Source organism: Hydractinia symbiolongicarpus, chromosome 12 (genome assembly GCF_029227915.1).
Source record: "Hydractinia symbiolongicarpus strain clone_291-10 chromosome 12, HSymV2.1, whole genome shotgun sequence".
NCBI classification, from domain to species: Eukaryota; Metazoa; Cnidaria; class Hydrozoa; order Anthoathecata; family Hydractiniidae; genus Hydractinia; species Hydractinia symbiolongicarpus.
The window spans coordinates 13,279,055-13,294,859 of record NC_079886.1 but is presented as its reverse complement, the minus strand read 5'-3'; the positions used below and the strand labels follow the sequence as shown (position 1 = coordinate 13,294,859).

Below are 15,805 nucleotides of genomic sequence, written 5' to 3'. Positions count from 1 at the left end.
TATCGGATTACAATACCCTGGCAGTGTACCGGGACTTGTGGCTGCCGAAATTTGATAGGGACAACAACCTTGTTTTAGAGGGCATTAACCCCAACGACGGGACCATCAGGGCCCTGCAGGTCAAAGCTAGTGATCATGTAGGTAGCGATGAAGAAAAGGCGATTGTTGCCGCGTATGGTAACACCTTTTGCATACCACTAGGCAAGATGTTTAAACTGACGAAGGACCTACCCTTTTATGCAGCGGGCCTGTACGACAGGCTACAATTCGTTATACATTTCACGTCCTACGGTGACGTCATCAAAGATGCTGGGACAGCGGCCTCGGGGTCCACGGCAGCCAAGGCAGCCGATGCCACCTATGGGATAAGCAACATTAGTCTTGAATTTGACAAGCTCAGTCACGAAGGTCTCGCGAGCGCCATGATGTCGAGGTATGCAACATTGGCCCTGCCATACGAAAGGATACTCCGTAGCAAGGTTATCACTATGAAAAAATCAGACACAAGTTATAACCTCCAAACTGACACCCCCTCGAAGTCGTTTAAGGGTATCTGGCTACTCTTCATAGACCCAGGAAAAGTGAAGGCTTACGCCGGCGTTAACGAGGTCTTTTACAACCCAAAAATTAAAAAAGATTAGCGTCACCGTCGAGGGAGAGCCTAATGAGTTGTACTCTCATGCTATGCTCCCCAAAGACTACCTCACACAGATTGTGAACCTCTTTGTTAGTCATGACTCGAACGTGACCATCGGGCAATTTTTCAACGAAAGGTATGCCCTGTTTGTAGACTTTCGGGCGTCTCCCGATCATACCCTATATGGTAGTGGAAGGCCTCTACAACGTCTGTCTGATGGTATTACCCTACATATCACAAAGAAAGCAGACGGAACCGGAGATTTCATGGCTTACGTGTATTTTCTTCAAGACGGCCAGCTGAATACACTCGATGGCCGCTTCCACTCCGTAGAGCACTAGTGACCAAAAACTCGTGTTGAGGGCAAAACGAGTCAACATGGAAGGAAAATGTAAGTGTCCGAGATGTAAACACCTTTTATCTTTTGAAAATTTTAGGATCAAGCGTAATGGTCAAACTACAAAAATGTGCATATGCTGCCTGGATAAAGCGAAGGCGTCAACGGATCGTAATAGGTGCCCGCATCAAAGGAAAGGTCTAAATGCAAAGACTATAAGGGAAGCCAGATTTGCAAACATCAAAGACAGAGATCCCAATGTAGAGAGTGCGGGGGTGGAAGCATTTGCAAGCATGGTAGGCGGAGAGATCAGTGTAAAGGCTGCGGGGGGTTAGATTTGCAAACATGAAAGGCGGAGGGCTTTTTGTAAGGATTGCAGGGGAGTCAGTATTGCGACCATGAAAAACTGAGATCCACCTGTCAAATTCATGAGCCTGCCAGGCATCTCGCCCATAATGTACGCGGCCGAGCCCACAAGGTTCTAAAGGGAAACAAGGAGCTCAGCTCTCAAGAGTACCTAGGTTGCGATATTGCTACACTGAGGGCTCATATCGAAGCCCGGTTTTCCGATGGGATGACATGGGACAATTATGGTAAGGGGTGGCACATTGATCATAAGATACCGCTCAGGTACCGAGAAAATGGGGATGATCCTTCGCTTGTTGAGGTTGGTAGGAGATTGCATTACACCAATACCCAACCTATGTGGGCAAGCGAGAACATATCAAAAGGCAACCGTCTCGTCTCAGAATAAAGAGACATGGCCACGATCGCTGTAATCGTCGCCGGGGCAGCAATCAACGCATTAGCGTTCAGCGGATCAAATTATCTATTTTCTAAAATTGCGGGGCATGGGGAAGCTGAACGTAAACGGCAAGATCAAGCCATAGAAAAGTTAAATGAAGCCCAGGCCCAATGGATAAGGGACCGGCAGGCCAAGCTCGATTGGTTCGCGAAGCAAAGGGAGATGCAGCTAAAAGCGGGTAAGAGTCTAAGGGGATTGGACAACGACATGTTCCAATACTTCATCGCATCGCAAAAAAATGCTCCTCAGTTGAAGGACTTTTATGTACCCTCGAAGCAGCAACAGGACGGGGAACTCACATTAGTCCTTGGCTCCTTATCCCTGCTAGGCTTTGTAGTCTACAAATACCTATAGGAGCGTTTGACATGTCAAAAACGCACGTTGTTACCGAAGAGGAGCCGGAGAAATTAGGTCAAATTTACTACACCCCGGAACATCTGTGGATCGGACGGAAAGCTATTAAATTACTTGCGAAGGAGAGTGGTCTCCCGAAAAAGCTAGTAATTCATTGGCCGAAACGTATTGACTACCCCCATTTTACCATTACGACACCAAATGAAATGCACCAATTCGATCTGTTTTATATGCCACATGACAAACTATATGGTAATACGTACAAGTACATTCTGATAGGCATTGACGTAGCCTCGCGTTACAAAGTGGCAAGGCCGTTGCGCACAAAGAAAGCCAGCGAGGTCGCCGACATGATCAAAGATATCTACAAAGCCGGACCCTTACACTACCCCAAAACCTCCCAATGCGATAATGGCTCTGAATTTAAATCGGACGTAACCAAACTACTTGAGGTGTTGAAATTAGGCGGGCAACCACAAAGTATCACCATACATTCACGGCTTTCGTGGAGTCTTACAACAAGGTACTTGCGGAAAGGCTATTCAAACATCAGGATGCCCAGGAATTATCTTTGGGTCAAGCATCTGTATACCATCGTGAAAGGTCTCAATAATACCAAGACAGCTATGATTGGTATGAAACCTAACAAAGCGATCAAACTGGATGATGTACCACTCGCAAAAAGTGAAGAATAACCAGAAGAGAAACCCCTGCCCGAGGATGGGCTGCACTTGTATCTGCTATAACCCAGGGAGGAGCACGGTGATGCGAGACGACGTGCAACCGATGCTTTCTGGAGTAAAAAGATGTATAGGTTGGATGGTATTGTGACGGGTAGTCGTGTTCTGTACTATTTGAAGGATGGTACTGAAAGGAGTTTTGTATCGGAAGAGTTGATGCTGATACCAGAGGATGTCGAAGTGCCTCCAGAACATGTTAAAGAGTGGTAAACACCCTCAATTTTTACTACCTGCCGGTAGTAATAATCGCGCCTCTTCCGCGAGTTCTAAGAGACGTTCATGCGTATAGTGTTCTCTAAGCCTAAAATGTCTAACCCTCTCCGGGTTTACTTCAATACATCCACGTTCCCGCAGCCAGTTGTAATGGACTATAGCATTAGGGGTCTCTGCCAGCACCACGATCTCACCCTTGGGGTAATCAACAAGCTTATTTCGTATTTTTTGGGCCACATACCCCTGTTGACCACAGATGGCCAGGTATTGGAAGGGATCATCGTTGTTCTTTTGTATAATCACCAAACTGTTATCCTTCCCGGGATCTTCGAGGTGGGGCAGGGCACATTGCTTCAGCTCCTCAATTTCATCCCCAATACCATGACTTGGCTATCCCTGTCCTCAATTTCATCATTGAGGAAAACTAGGGCATTATCCTTATCCTCAAGGGCTTGACGCTGCTCCTTGAGTTTATCCTGTAATTTTTCCACCCCCTTCCCGGCTTTCTCAATCTGACGGCAATTTCCAACGCCCCATCTAACGTGACGAATATCTCATGCCGTTTTTTAACTCCTTCCGAGGAATCTGAACAACTGTAGTCACCAACTACAGTTGTTATACCCTCTATTTCTCCCCTTGATATTGTCATATTGCGATCAAGTCCATACTGCCTAGCATTTGGAATACACAGGAATCTCTTAAGGTCTGCATGTTTGAATAGAGGCTGATTTTGTTTATTAAATAAGGTCTCAATGGCTCCTGCAGGTGTTGCGTTGAATAAGACGAGTTGTGAAGACATTTTCTATAAACCGATGCTTGGGCGGAGGTTTCGCTGTGGTGGTTCGTCTCTTCGTCGATCATCTTCATGTCACTCTTTTCATGTGGATACCATAAAAATAGGACCTTCTTCTGCCTCCTCAAATTCTTGGGCAAGGCAGTATACGACTGGGTTAAGAGCCTTTCCGAAATAGCCAATTTAAGCAAGGGCTGCCTTTTTTATTGAGGCTCTCGTCAGATATCATGTCATCAATAACGAAAAGACTCTTCTCCCCTGCTAGCAATGAGGATAGTTTCGATATCCATTCAAAAAACTCATTCCCGGGGTCTATCATAAATACATAGTTATCCCTCCATAATGAGGCCCTTTCGAGGTATGTCTTATTCCATTTCAGGGTAGGGCACGGTATGACAATATTGTGGAAGTGCTTCCTATACTCATTTTCCAGTAGATCCAATACACGTTGTGTCTTGCCACATGACGTCGAACCTGTAAAGATTGCTGTGTGGGGGTCACCCACAATGTCCATTTACTAATAGTTGCTCCACTTTCGATCGTGAATTTTGGGATATACCCCGGCACATGCCCCACAAATCCATACACCCCCATGCCAGTTCTCCAGGGACCGCTGACAGGCAAGGCAGAGCTTAGTCCCCCGAGCCTTATATTCGAGGGGTGGTTGAATATATATTAATTTATTTTGTAGGCACCGCAAGGTGTTGCGGTACCTCTCAACGAGCCTTGCCTTCTCCGGGCTATTCCCAATAATTCTGGTAAATTGATTTATAATCCTGTATGTGAGTAGGTCATACAGGATGAGGTAATTCTCATTCTGTTGAACGCCTCGAATTTCCGCATCGACAGCAAGAGGATCCAACCCGTGTTCAACGTCCTCGATATCTCTATTTGCTACAGCCCGTCTCTCCTTCGCTTTAGCCAGGCAACCTATAAAGGTCTTAGTCCGACCATTACTCCTAATTTTAAACTTGTGCGGCGGTAAAATCTCCTTGCATGTCCTAAAGCATAACACGTTCATTTACTATTGCGTGCTGTGCCCGTCGTAATGCATTGGTGACCTCGGCAAGCGTTGGACTATTAAATGTTTCGTCGTACCTGAATCGTACCTTGTTATTTACGTGCCTCTCGAAATTTTCCCAGGTATAGCCTCCTGAGAATTGTGCCTGAATATGGTCCTGCAGGATGATTATTAACTCGTGTAGGGGCTGCATGTAAATGCGGCGTTTGGCGTGGCCTTTTGAAATCCTACCAAGATCAAGGCAGTGAATGCATGTTTTTGTCAGACCTTTACCCTTTGCTTTGAACCGGTTCAATGGGAGGGATTTTAAGCATTTAAAACAACACTTCTCTTCCATTATTTCTATATCTCACTGAGATATAGAAATAATGGATCAATAATCATGGTTTCCTTGGGACCCATGTTTTCATCATGCTTGCTTGTTGCCATTTACTATTACTGCATTTCGAAGATGTCAATCTGAGGTTGGGTTTTGCCCTATTTGGGCTCCGGACCCTCATTCTTCTTGGTTATGACCCTCTCCTCTTGTTTTTGTTCTTCTTCACTCATTTTATTATAAGCCCCTAAGACTTGTAATAAATTACTTCTTTTTTGCATCAAGATGGAGGGATAGGCCCTGGTCCTCAAGGATCTCCATGGTCTCTTTTATCCCTTTGATTATAGCTTCGGGGGTGTTTAAATCCCTCTCGAAGTATCTCAAGAACTCCCTAAACGTAATAGGTTCTTTCTTTGATGGGGCTATTCCAAGCTTTCTCTCCCTCATCAGCGCCGCTAGCCTGTGCCCCTGGGCAACCCTTCCCGGGTGCTTTTTGTGTACTTCAACGATTTTTTCTACAGGCTGTTGCTGATTGATGATAACACTACACGCACTGCTCATCTTTGTTATTTTAGGCCTCCTCCGCATCCTGTTTCCTTTTGCTCATGTGCCGTGCCGTGTGTCCTGCTACAAGTAGTGGGGCTAAACACCTCCTAATAGCGCAGTACACGAGGATCCCAAGGTCTGTCATAGAGTCCCTGATTATAGGATCTTCCTCAATATCCCTGCGTAGCTCGTCAACGCTGTCGATATCCACGAAGTTCCCAATCATGCTAGCATACAAGCTGATAACATCGGTTGACAGTGCCCTAGCCGTCTTCTCCCCCTTCTCCTGTAGTTCTCGTTGTACATACTCGGTATGTACCTTGTTGATAGCCTCCTCCGGGGCCTTATCGACAAACCCGTCCGTGCACTTCTTTGGAAAAAGGTGACCCCTGCCCTTGCGTAGGGTCTCCTTTAAAATTTGGCGCTTATCGATAGGCTTCTCAATATTCTTTTATTCTGCAGAGGCATTGTCGAATACTTGTGCAATATCAGACATCCTTTTTATTATAAGCCGATATCGAAAAAGTACATAGGCAATCAGAGCATAGGGCAGGATTATGGCGATTTACAAACATGCCTCCATTTTATTTCCCTGTAGCCTCTGCCAAGCGTCGTTATTTGATCTGGTTGTACAATCCGTTTGTCATCCGCCCTGTTGAGTGCCAATTTGTTCACCTCTTGCGTATATACTTTATGGCCCTTGTTTTTAATAAGCATCTGGCTCTTGTAGATATCTATGCCCTTTTCCAGACACTGCTGGTAATCGTCGAAGGTGATCGACTTCTTGGTTACGCATCGCTTCACAGCCTTCGCTTTACGATCACCGCCTTCTTTGGTAAGGCTCTTGTAGGCATAGAGTTTGGCCCTCAGGGTGATGAACTCTGTCATGATTTTGGCACCCAAATCATCCTTCATGTAGCCTTCCACCTTCTTGTTCTTGCCATGAGGAAGGGCCTTCTATCACCCTTGCTATATGCACTCGTATCGAAACGTGCTTCAACATCGTCGGTCATATCCCTGTAGAAGTCCTCCGTTCGGATGTGGTTTACGAACGAGTCCGTATCCATGTAACAGAGTTGCAATTTGCTACCGTATTTAGGCTGCATGAAATCGTAGTAAAACACGTACATGACCAGCTTCGACATATCCAATAAAGCCTGACCGATGTATATGGGCTTATTCATCTTCACCTCGGTCCTGCCCATCTCTACACCTAGTAGGTTTTTGCTGAACCTGCTACCACCCTTGAAATTATTGGTGACCAGCTGAATGTTGCGATGATTTCTAATATTCTCCATGGTCTTGCTGAACACCAAAAGGTTCATGAGCTTGTAGAAGTCCTTCTCGGACTCGTTTTTTGCAGCCGTTCTCAACCTCGTGCTGTCATCAATGTACCCCTTCAACCACGACTTCTGGTTGAACCGGATCACCCTGTGTACTTTTGTTAATTCAAGCCCATGTTTTATAGCCTCGTAAAGGGCTCTTATATGCACCACATATCTACGCTTGTCCTCCAAATTCGGTAACAGTTTCTCAACCTTATTGACTATCATGCGTTCGGGTAGGAACGGCAGCTAACTATGTTTCTCATGTAGTCCCTCGGGGTAATCGATATCAACCTCCAAAATGTACCCATGCTTGTTCCCTTCAACAAGCTTCCTGACCCGCTTTTCACAGTTACTGCATTCTTCATTCATTTATTAGGACATCAAGACGATCCTCCAGGTCATTAAGACGTTCCCATGGGTCTTGAATTCTCTGCCTATTATACTTCTTCCTCTCCTCCTCCTCCTGTACACATGCCAGGGTTACAAGTGGTAGGAATAGACCGATGGCAGTAAGGAAGGTCATGAAAATCATACTTTTCAAGCTATATTGACAGTTGATACACATTTTTATTATAGGTTACACATATTCAAGTACCTCGGGATCCTTTTCAACGGCCTTGTTGCACATGTCCTGCGTTTTGAAACGATCCGATATATACTAACACAACTTTATTCTTTACAGCGCATGCGTTGATTTTTGATGAACATTAGTATCATTAGGGAAATTCCCTCATGTGCGTAGAATATTATTGAAAATTGCGCTAGAAATTTTAGGGATCTTTTATTCTGCAGATGACGTCATGACTTGCCGTGACTATTAGAGACTAGGTCTTGGATGGTGCGGTGATTAATAGGGGATTAGGTCTTGGCTATATGGTGCGGTGGTTATTAGGGCTAGGTTTTGGATTGTGCGGTGGTTATTAGGGATTTGTTGTGGCTGACCGTGTGCGTGTGCGGGATGTGCGCTGCGCTAGAACATAAATTTCCCTATCTTAGACCATGCCGTTACCGAACATCGCGTAGACATTGAAACAAACTACGCTTCTTTTTTCAGTTCGGGAACCTTCATGTTTGTTTTGATGTGTTAGATCAACACACAAAAACCTCTCACATCTAGTTTAGTACGACGAAGCTTTCCTTATCGTCGTCGTCGTCGTCGTCAGAGTCGTCGTCGTCAGAGTCGCTAAGGTAGCTGGAACCATAAAACTTGACATCTTTATACTTGCACTCTTCGAGGTATGTCTGGAGATCATAGTTTTCACCTTGCTTATAGATGCCGGCGGGCTTGATAATAGCCTCGCACTCGCATCTGTCCTCCGGTACCTTTTTATTGTGTAAATTGGTCTTGATTTTACCCTCCCATTCCTTCAGCTTGGTGGTGAGATACCGCCCTTTTTTCAAGGGCGTAGTCGTAGGTGAGATCAAATGACATGGTGAGTGCTGAACCCTCCGAGTAACGCGAGGCACCATTGGAATGGATCTTTTGGGGTGTCTTGATCAGTAAAGGAGCTAGTTTGTCGCTATTTTTATAGGCAATCACGAAGCGTTCATCTTTGCCCTTGTTTCTTGGAATAGGGTCGCTTAGCATAATATTTTCAACCTTTACTTCTTCAATATTGAATGGTTTCGCTTTGGCGTAAAATTCCCTTGATTTAACAGTCTCGTCACCGAATTTGAACATCCCTTTATTTGTGGATACTAGACTTCAACTAGGGTTTAGTACATAGACAGCTTCCGCCATTATACGTGATGTACTCCTGGTAACAGTACCAGCCTGGACTTGATCAGAAGCCTACGACCACAACTACATCTGTCATATTTGTCAAGTACTCGTTCACATTTATCGCATTGTTCCATTTATCTTACAACCCCGGGTTGTAAGATAGTCAGTGATCTCCATACCTTATACTAACTCCCACGAGGATTCCCAGGAGAACACGTCCTGGGATCTGAAATGCCCCTGGACATACTTGAGCAGCTGGAAATATATGTCAACCGCCCCGGTGCACATTTCCTGGGTCTTTAAATGGTCTAAAATATACCGCAGCAGTTGCGAGTACTGCCCAACCACCCTAGTGCACATTTCCTGGGTCTTTAAATGGTCGGGAACATACTGCAGCAGCCAGTGGTATTCTTTAACTGCCCTGGTATACATTTCCTGGGTCTTGAAATGGTCTGGAATATACCGCAGGAGCCAGGGGTATTCTTGAACCGCCCTGGTACACTTTTCTTGGGTCATGAAACGGTCGCGAGTTGCATTCTCATGATGTCGGCTCATGTTTGTATTATATCCCAGCCTCAACCAGCCGTCACACCTTTGAGTATGGGACTTTCCCCTACTCGATTGCGCATGCTCGAGACTTTGTTGATGTTAGCATTATTACTAGTAGCGTGTGCGCATGCGCGGAATTTTAACGGTATTTCCTGAATTTGTCGAATTTATTGGAATTGTCGGTTTGGGGGATTTGGGAATTGTTGTTGTTGTTGTTGTTGTCGTCGTCCGTCGACTGCGCTAGAACATACATTTTACTATCTCTGCAGGACATGCGCAGCAACATGTGTCCAATATGTAGGTGAAGAAACCAAGGTTATCTTACAGCTCTGTTGTAAGATTAAATGGCAACTATCGGTGTTCTTGTTGCAGGTGCCGCGATCAACGCGCTGGCTTTCAGCGGGACCAACTTCTTGTTTTCTAAGCTCTCAGGACACGGCGAAGCGGAACGTAAAAGACATGATGAAGCGATAAAACAACTACAGAGCGATCAGGCTCAATGGGTGAAGGATAGACAGGCTAAGATCGACTGGTTCAACAAACAACAGCAATTACAAATACAGGCGGGGAAGAGCCCGAGAGAGCTTGAAGATCGAACGATAAGGTTCCAAAATTGTCGGATTATTACACACCCTCGAAGCAGCAGGAAAGCGGTGAATTGACCTTCATTATTGGATCATTGAGCATTCTAGGATTTGTTGCTTACAAATATTTGTAGAACGTTTTTGACATGTAATAAAGACATGTCAAAAGCACATATCGTTACCGAGGAAGAGGCGGAAAAATTTAGCAATATATACTATACCCCTGATCATTTCTGGACTGGACGCAAAGCCATCAAATTGCTCGCTGCAGAAAGTAGCTCATCAAAAAAGAAAGACCTGCACTGGCTGAGTAGGCAACTCTTGTGGGTCCGGCATATCAAAGGTCCGAAAAAAATTGATTATCCCCACTTCAGTATTACAAGACCGAACGAGATGCACCAGTTTGACATATTGTACATGCCTCATGATAAGCTGTATGGAAACACGTATAAGTACATCCTCGCGGGCATTGACGTGGCTTCGAGGTACAAGGTGGCGAGACCATTGCATACCAAAAAGGCCAGTGAAGTCGCAGACATGATCAAGGATATTTACAAAGCAGGACCTCTTCGATACCCTAAAATCTTCCAGTGCGACAATGGCTCCTAATTCAAGTCAAGTGTAACAAAACTGTTAGAGGATAAGGGGATGGGATTAAACGGGCCACCACCAAGTATCGACATACCTTCACAGCGTTTGTGGGAAGTTACAACAAGGTACTCGCAGAGAGATTATTCAAGCCCTAAGATGCGCAAGAGTTAGTCACCGAGGAGACGTCAAGTACTTGGATAAAGCACCTGTACACTATCGTCAAAAGTCTCAACAATACAAAAACTGCCATGATCGGTATGAAGCCTAACAAGGCGATTAAACTGGATGATGTGCCGCTTGCGAAAAGCGAAGAATATCCTGAAGAGATGCCATTGCCTGACGATGGGTTGTACCTTTACCTCTTGGGACCTGGAGAAGAGCATGGTGGGTCGAAAAGACGTGCAACTGACGCCGTTTGGAGCAAACATACTTACGGGCTGGATCGTATTGTAGCGGGTAGTCGTGTTTTGTACTATTTGAAAGACGTTCCTGATCGTAGCTTCGTCTCGGTAGAACTCATGCAGGTACCGGAGGATGTTCAGGTAACCCCAGAACATGTGAAGGATTGGTGAAGAGTAATTTCAGGAGTACCTCTAAAGGTTCATCCTTTAACTCTTTACTCGGATCTCTTACATAAAGCAAAAGATGCATGGTATAGAACGGGTACCCATGGACGATACCTTTTATAACATCAGGTTCACTTTGAAGGTCAATGTCAATCAAGCGCCTATCTGCTATAGGAAAGTTGAGGATATCACCTATTGTTGCCAAGTCAGCCAAATCCGATAGCTTCAAACCCTTATCTTTGATAACCTGGTAACAGAGCGCACCATACTTGTTCCTATCCTTTTTAACAATATGCAGCCCTAGGCGTTGAATATCGGCCTCTAAATCCTCGTCGATCTCGCGTCTCGCGAATGTTGTGCATGCTTTTTTCCCTGACGCTACCCTATTTAAAAGCTCCTCATCATCAGGATGCTCAAACCCCTCGTAGTATTCTCCATTTCGAAACCTAAAATTTTCCAAGCATTGCGAGCAATAACCAGTCACTGACGCTGCATTGATACAACAGTGTACTAAAGGTACATGGATATTGTACATATTTATCAGTTGTTCTTTTTGTACATAGACTTCCATCTTTTGTTATTTCAATTGCTTTATCATGAAGCCAAACGGGTCTAAAATGACATTCCATAGAGGGGTGGTTTAGAGTCCCTCCTCCATTAAGGCCCTTCATGCTATATGGTTTGGTAATTTTACTACTCACAGGAGTGGTAAAATTAGTGTCTCCCCAGTCTTCTAGTGTCGGAACACCCAAATCGTACAGGTCATCTCGAGTAAGGTCAATAAGCCTGAAATGGTTTCACATGCTCCTCCTCTTCAAACCGATTAAAGGAATGTATACCGTTAGTGTTGTCCATGACTACAATCTCTTCTGCGTTTGTGTAGTTGTCCTTGAACCACCATCTCTTGGTCTTGATGTTACGTCTCTGAACACGCGTGCAGTAATAGGGAAGATGATGGTACTGGTCGTCGTCCTGTGCGGTATGCTTGCGATGGATTATAATAACGTTGTCCTTCCTTGGATCTTGGGCATATGGTACATGTCTTTCTCGAAGCCTTGTATTTTCCTGGGTCTGTACCTCGAATTCTTCCTCCAGCACCATGAGCTGATTATCCCTATCCTCTAGATCACCCGCCAACACCGCCATGGTCATATCCCTGTCCTCAAGGGCTTGACGCTGCTCCCTGACCTCATCTTGTAATTTTTCGACACCTTTTATTGAAGCCATCTGGTAAGCTGTGCCGCCTTGGGTTTCCTGGAACGACGCACAATCTCCAATGCATCGTCTAATGTAAAAAAGGCATCATACCTATTATTGTCTCCTTTTAGTGGTTGGTTTGAAACCAACTCTATCTCATGACGTGGAAGGGTAGTAATATCCCGATAGGACTCTGCAATTTTTTCAATACCCAAAAACTACCAAGATCAGCACGTTTAAAACGATGATTTTGTTCATCGAACAAAGTCTCAATGGATCCTGCGGGCATGGCGTTTAAGAGAGAAAGTTGCGAAGACATTTCTAATATACCAACCTAAGCCAGAAGATTTCACTCAAGGATTTTCCAAGTTCTAGGGTGCTCCAATCTCACATACAGGCAAGCATGTTTGGATTTTTTAAACCCTGCCTTGATGTGTTCCCCCAGTCGGATATCATGTTAGTCTCTTCGTCTATCATTTTCATGTCCAATCTTTCGTTTGGATACCACAAAAACAGGGCTTTTTTCTGCCTTCGAAGGTTCTTGGGCAAAGCAGTGTACGACTGCGTAAGTAGCCACAAACTATGCTTCCTGTGCCTACCACTGACGGCAAGCTCAAGTAACGGCTGCCTTTTTTTATCAAGGCTCTCGTCGGCTATACAGTCATCGACTATGAATAGACTATCTTTACCTTCGAGTAACGACGACAATTTTTGGATCCATTCAAACAGCTGGTCCTTAGGATCGATCAGAACACGTAATTGTTACTCCATGGCGAGGCGCTCTCAAGGTATGTATTATTCCATCTAATTGTTGGACACACAATAACGATATTGTAATAGTGGTGCCTGTATTCATTTTCCAACAAATCCAGGACACGCTGAGTTTTCCTGCAGCTTGTAGGCCCTGTAAAATACAGGTATGTGGGTCCCTTACGACGTCTAGCATCATTTTATTGATAACACCATTTTTTGTGATGTATGTTAGGGATAGTCGACAGGCAATCGGTACATACCAACACGCCGCCGTGATTGTTCACCAAAGACCCCTGACAGACGGGGCAGAACTTGGTCTTTCGAGTCTTGTATTCGAGGGCTAGGGAAGGATATGTTATTTTTCCTTCTAGACACCGCAGCACCCTACGATACCTTTTGATGAGTAGTGCCTTTTCCTGGCTGACGAGACACGGTCGAAGGTTAAAAAGGCATCTTGATAGGTGTTTCAACAGCTCGGCGTACCGAGGTATGGTGTCTTTACAAAACTAGGTATAGAGACGCAATTAATTTTCATCCTGTTGAAACCCTCTAATTTTTTTATCAATTCTGATGGGGTCTACCTCCATTTATTTAGGCTTAGGCACGATACCCGCCTATTCCGATACATATCGATTGCCCTTAGCCATGTTTTAACTCGCCCATATAGGTTGCGTATTGGAATAATGTAATCTCCTAACAACCTCGGCAAGCGACGAAGCATCGCCATCTTCTCAATACTTGTGGTACCTTGTGATCAATTTTCTACTCTCCGTAATTATCCCAGTTCATACCTTCAGAAAACTAGGCTTCAATATAGGGGCCGAAAAGTCTCAATATCGCAGCCTAGGTACTCCTGAGAACTAAGCTCCTTGTTTCCCCGTAGGGCTTCGTATTTTCTGCTGCTTACGACATCGGCGAGATGGCCAGCAGGGTTGCAAATTGGGCATACTGCCCTATGTTCTTTATATTTGCTGCAGATTTCCCCCCTCCCCCCGCAGTCTTTGCACTGTGATCTTCGCCTTTCATGGGGGCAAATCTACTTTCCCCGCAGTCCTTTCAGCGAGATCTTATCCTTTTCATGATGGCAAATCTCACTTCTCTTGCAGTCTTTACATTGACCCCTCTGCCTTTGATGCGGGCACCTATTACGATCTTTTGACGCCTTCTTTTTATCCAGGCATTTGATGCACATTTTTGTCCGTTGGCTATTACCCCTGATCCTGAATTTTTCTAAAGAAAGATAGTATTTGCAGTTAGAACACTTACATTTTTCTTCCATGTTGACTCGTTTTTGTCCTTAGGACAAACACGAGTTTTTACTGGACGGTCTACTTAGGAGGTATGAAGGAACGTTTATACCAACCTTGTTTGATCGCGTAGTCGTCCAATAGGATCGCTCCCGTCATATATCCAGCAAGTTTCAGACCGTCCTCCAAATCCATCTTGACTCCTGGCCTAGAAACTCCCAGGGCCTTTTTTGTACCGAGGGCTATAAGGATCGTATACGATATTAGCCTGACGGACTCCCAGAGGGAATCAATAACCTGTGTCTCATGCGGAGTTATGCTTGCGTGAAATGTTGCCTTGCTAGTCATTTATTTACTGCAATTATTTCTTGAAAGAGTTCAATGCATCCTGAAAATATCTATCTGGGCCTTGTCTTTTTGGACCTCGGGGGCGGTTTTGTGAGATTCTCCACCATTTCTTCTAAAATTATACATGGCGCATACTCCTATCACGAGCACGGTCATCGTACCTATACCATAAAGGTAGACCGACTGTACGGAAGTGGCAGAAGAAGCTTTGACTGTAGGTTCTACAGTACCCTCTTGCTGTTTCATTTCTTCCTTCCTTTTCTTCATCAGTGCCGACAACTTGTGACCCTGTGCCACTCTCTCTGGATGCTTTACTGGTTTTGTAATGATTCGCTCTTGTTGTCCTGGTTCTTCACCCATTTCTTAAAAGTCCTAGGACCTATAAGAAATTTTACCTGATCCTCAAGGATCTTTCTCTTTAGCCCCCGCCTCATCCTCTTTTTTGCTCAAAAGCCGGGCAAAATTGGAGCTAGACACCTGCCAATTGTACAATAGAAGAGTACGCCCAGGTCTGCCATGGCGTCTCGTATAATAGAGTCCTCTTCAATGTCTTTACGTAAGTCCTCGACACTGTCGATATTCACGAAATCATGTTCGCGTACAGGTTGATAACGTGGGTACATAGGGCCTTGGCAGTCTTCACTCCCTTCTCTTGAAGCTTACGTTGAACGTACTCGGCGTGCACCTTTTCAATAGCCTCATCAGGGGCCTTATCAACAAACCCCTCTGTACATTTTTAGGTAGGAGATGTCCTTTGCACTTACGCAGGGCCTCCTTCAAAGCTTTGCGTGTATCCGTTGGTTTTTCGACATGTTCAAAATTTTCTGCGGCTGTGTCGAATACTTGTGCAAGCTCTGACATTCTCTTTATTGTACGGCGGTAACAAAAAAAACACAAAAGCGACCAGTGCATAAGGTAGTATTACAAACACACCTCCATGGTTTTATTCTCGGGTAGACATCCGACGGTAATGTCCACGGGCTAGTGTCGTACTTTGGTCTGGTTGCACGAGCCTTTATTATCTCCCTGTTAAGTGCTAACTTATTCACCTTTTGGGTGTAGATTTGATGGTTCTTGTTCTGAATTAACACCTGAGTGTAGATGTTAACGCCCTCCTCCAGGCATTGTGTATAATCGTTGAATGTTATAGACTTTTT

General features: G+C 44.8%; 1 protein-coding gene across 1 annotated transcript; it reads left to right on the top strand.

The window, feature by feature from the left end:
* The first annotated feature begins 2,144 nt into the window (after positions 1–2,144).
* Positions 2,145–2,828, top strand: LOC130621266 (uncharacterized). Its single transcript, XM_057436572.1, has one exon. The coding sequence runs from the start codon at positions 2,145–2,147 to the stop codon at positions 2,826–2,828; it is 684 nt and encodes a 227-aa protein (XP_057292555.1).
* Positions 2,829–15,805: the final 12,977 nt, after the last annotated feature.

Excerpts from the sequence above, each read along its gene's own strand:
- LOC130621266 (XM_057436572.1), top strand. The coding sequence starts at position 2,145 with ATGTCAAAAACGCACGTTGTTACCGAAGAGGAGCCGGAGAAATTAGGT.